Raw genomic sequence first — 4,087 nt, 5'->3', positions numbered from 1 at the left:
CTGTTGAAAAGTCATGTTGCATATTTTGTTGGTAGTAAAGCCTGGAGGTGCCTGAAAAAAATACTGGATGCAAAATACCAAACTAACATAAAAATAACAACTTCATCTTTCACCAGAAATAAACAGATCTCTGTTTTCTTAGAAGCTGGCTAAATGAAGTCACCTGCACTGGAAGCCACAGCAGGAGACAATGTCTGACAGAGTTTTCTGTATAGCTGAACACTGATCCCAGAGAGTTATTCTGTGATGCTTTGACCTGTTTACCCTTGGCAGTGGGGGGAAGGAAAGTCACAATGACAAATTGCTATCCATGCCAAGAGAGCTTTCTTCCTTTTCCTGACAAGGCTTCCTCAACAATGAATGGCAGCTTCCTTGGATAGTCACACAACAAAAATGTGATTTACTACTTCATATAGCCGAACCTCCACCAGATAAGCCACCACCCTACACTAGAAGGCCTAACCTAACAGGCACGGGAGTGACTGTTCTCTGAACAGATGTGGCCTTATAATATATCTGCGAGTGGCAGAGATATATTTGCCACTTAAACGGCAAATGCCAAAAGAGCCACACTTTGGCATATTTGAAAATAAGACAATACATTAGTCTGCAGTGAAGAACAACCCACATTGGCAGGGAGAAGTGGACTGGGCCACTTCATTTGTCTTCACTTCTAATCTTAATGGAAGGAATTCCCTTCATCAAGTGTGTGGTTTTGCTTTCCCTTAGCCATTTGAGTCCTGCAGTACCTGCGGGTGAGGGTAACAATTTGCTACCGTCTTAACATAAATCCAGATTATACAAAAATGGGCTTTTTCTTTAGTCACTTTCCTTTCTACCTCTGCCAGAAATACACAGACATGTGCTTCCACTTTCAGTGATTTGATGTCACCTAGTCAAAATAGGAGGTCCAAGCATCTAGTTCCATTTCCATTAATTGTTTCACAGTAATGGCACAGAAATCAATCTGTCACTAGGTCTTTTGACTCACTGAATTTTCAAAATCTCTTTCCTTCATTTTCTTCAAGAACTGTTTTTTCTACTCTGTTTAAATCTACATCTAAGTGATGTCATTATTTATGCATTCACTAGTAATATGCTGCTCAAAGATGAACACCACAGTTCACATATATCACTTGTTTACTCATGTGGCATAGGTCGGATCCAGGTTCCACTTTCTCAGTTGTGTCAAAATGAACTACAAGGAAGACAGCATTACCTGAAATTCAAGACCCTGTACTACAAGTTTATTCTCTCAGTAGTCATGACTACCTAAAGCTAAGAGTAAACTAAAACCAGCAGTCAATACTATTCCCACTAATTTGAAAATGGTGTCTCAGGCTGGAAGGTTGTCTATATTTTAAGGTTTCCTACTCTGCCTTTTGTCCAACCGTATCTTCTTATTACCAAAGTCCTTGTATTCACAGTTTAAAGTACTTTTCTTAACAAATGGCATCCAGAAGGTTTCCTGGAGGACAGCTACAGATTTTCAACCACAGTAAGGTCATAACTTCTAATCAGTGTGTTACAGGTTTCTCTCTGGCTGAATTGGCATCAACATTTTTTAGTTTAATTCAATTAATTACAAATGTTTCCATGAACATTTAGGGCAGAATTCCTAAAATGTTCATCCCTCACCAGCAGGTGTTTCCAAAGTACTCAGCATTGACCAAACCTGCTCTTTGAAGAAATGGCAAACACTCCAGTTTTCTACAGAGACACCTGGCAGCAGAAGTCAAAGTTTCCAGATGCAACAAGACAGCTGGGCAAAATTCATCAGTGCTGACAAAAGACCCACCCGCTTTCCTATCAGCAGCTTTCTGGTTTTACATTTACTTTACCAGAACTTAGGTCATAAGTATCAGTTCTGTCTATACGTGCACATATAGAAAACAAATTTTCCCCTCAATTACCTGCTGAATCAGTGATCTGGCCTCCTTTGATACATGGTCTGGTATACTCAAAGAAGTGTGAGTGTTTATTCCTGATGGATGGCACTCAAGCAGAGACTGGAGAATAAAAAAAAAAAAAAAAAGAAAGAAAGAAAGAAAAATCAAAGCAGGCAGATACATTTAGGAATTGACAAAGCGTAGTGTTGGATTATCTCCTAGCACACATGCAAAATAACATACATAGAGCTAAAATTCCAGTGATTCCTAGTACGAAGTACAGATTCTGGGAGGAACATCTACTGGCACTGATGTCCCTCTGGATATATGGTTTTAAAGTATTTATGTCTTTGTGCTTGTGCTCTACTGCTCAAATTTGAAGAATCTGGGAATTTGGTAGACTTTGCTTTCTTCATGCAAAACTGTCAACTAATCACCAATTTGATCTCAAAATACCAAATTAATGTGCAACAGCAACGTACAGCTTCTACACTGTCCCAGGAAATAATACTGAAACTATTAAGGCAAAAATTTGGCAAATGTACAGATGCAATGTTAGAGAACTTTGATTTCACTGTGGTTAAGACGGTAGCATGGGGTTTGGTTATTTTTACAGTCCTGAGCTTGATGCAGCTTTATAAAGTTGTTCTGCTGAAGCATATTTTGTTTCTCTGGTGTCATGCAGACCAAGCAAATTGAAGATGCTCAGGTCAGCAAAGCACATCTGAGAAAGACAAGTAAGGAAATCACAACTGGACACATCACTTGGGAGAAATTACTGGCCAAGAGGTCAGTTTTATCAAGTAACTTGCCCCCAGCCCTACCTTCCCAGTGAGGAGTTCAAAAAGAATGGCACCCAAGCTCCACCAGTCACAGGCTTCTGTCTCTTCTAGGATAGCGCCAACCTCTAAACATGAGACATTTCAATTAATATTAAAAAGGTCAGTTACACCTTCAGAATTAACATATATTTACAAGGTGACTGTTTAATGCTGACAGAACATATACTAAATACCACAGAGCTTTCATTATGCCTGCAATTTAGTTAGCCCTTTAGCCACCTACAGACCGCATTGTTCAAACACAGCAACACTATAAATTTCATGCATAATTCGCCTTTTCTGTGCATACCTAGGCATTTTCAAGACTTAGGCTTTACATTTAGGATTATTCTCTACTGGACTAAAACTGGACAGTGACAGACAGTAAATTAAAACATATTTAGAGAATCTACCCTGGTCAGAAGAGCTGGACTGACCAGAGTGGCCTGAAGCATCCCTAAAAGCAGCACAAGGGAGGTTATAATAGCCTACTGCATGCCTTAATTTTGTCTTAAGAGGGCAGGATTCATCTCATGGCTAACCCACACCCTTTGCTGGAATCACCATGGGAGGCTTTTCGCAATAGCCTCTCTTGTCTGTTGAGAACCAGAGAGAGATGCTAAATCTACTTCACATCGCCTAACCACAGCCAGCAACTGCGTATTGCTACAGCTCAGCCCGAGTTGTACCTAGGTCTGGAAAGTTGTTTTCCCTAGCGTCCAGCCAGCACCCTACACTCCCTTACTGCCGTCTGTGAACAAGAGCCAGCGGACAGGTGAGATGGGAGTTACGCAGTCCCTTGCCGTACACATCACTTATTCAATAGCATGATGCATGTAAAAAGCTTGGCCTTCACTGACTCAGGCGTGAAACTACAAAAATTACTAAATACAAACACATCACACTGTCTGCTCTAAAACAGGCAGAAAAACAGATTGCAACGAAGATGAAATCTTCATTTTGACTGTCAAAAAAATGCAGAAGCTGCACTAAAATAGCTTTGGTGGCAAAAGCCACACCAGCTTCCCAGCAGAGGACAACAATTAGCATATAGTCACATAGTCGTTGCTGTGAAAAGCATTGTGGCATGTTCAAAAAATCTTGCTCATCATTTTATGGAGCTTAGCATGAGCGTGGCCAAGGAGAACTACAGATGAGTCACACGCCAGGGTCAGGGAAAGGAAGGCGGTAGCCTCAGACCTCCCCAGATGCAGAGCTGCACACACACGCTGAGCACGGGGATGTGCAGAGGGCTGCCCCCTTGGGCAGCTGCCACACAAACTGGAAGATGCTCAGCACCTTATAGCACTAGGCTGAGGTTGCTGTTGCAAGAGCAACGAGGAAGGATGGCTCAGATATTGTTTCTTTAGGTAGGAC

At 41.3% G+C, this 4,087-nt stretch overlaps 1 protein-coding gene across 11 annotated transcripts in view; it reads right to left on the bottom strand.

Annotated features, from left to right (window-relative positions):
* The window catches only part of RPS6KC1 (ribosomal protein S6 kinase C1), a 205,683-nt gene that overhangs the window by 113,935 nt on the left and 87,661 nt on the right, over positions 1-4,087 (bottom strand). For all 11 annotated transcript variants that reach the window (XR_013931480.1, XR_013931481.1, XR_013931482.1 and 8 more), the window contains 2 exons: positions 2,714-2,796; positions 1,914-2,009 (listed from right to left, as the gene is read on the bottom strand). Coding sequence is in view for 8 of the 11 variants with exons in the window: in XM_080408435.1 (XP_080264561.1) it covers positions 1,914-2,009; positions 2,714-2,796 (179 nt within the window). In the remaining 3 variants the exon portion in view is untranslated. The remainder of the gene's footprint in view (positions 1-1,913; positions 2,010-2,713; positions 2,797-4,087) is intronic.

This window comes from Falco punctatus (assembly GCF_963210335.1).
Source record: "Falco punctatus genome assembly, chromosome: 12".
NCBI classification, from domain to species: Eukaryota; Metazoa; Chordata; class Aves; order Falconiformes; family Falconidae; genus Falco; species Falco punctatus.
Note: the sequence above shows the minus strand (reverse complement) of the source record. Positions and strands in the feature narration are given on the sequence as shown.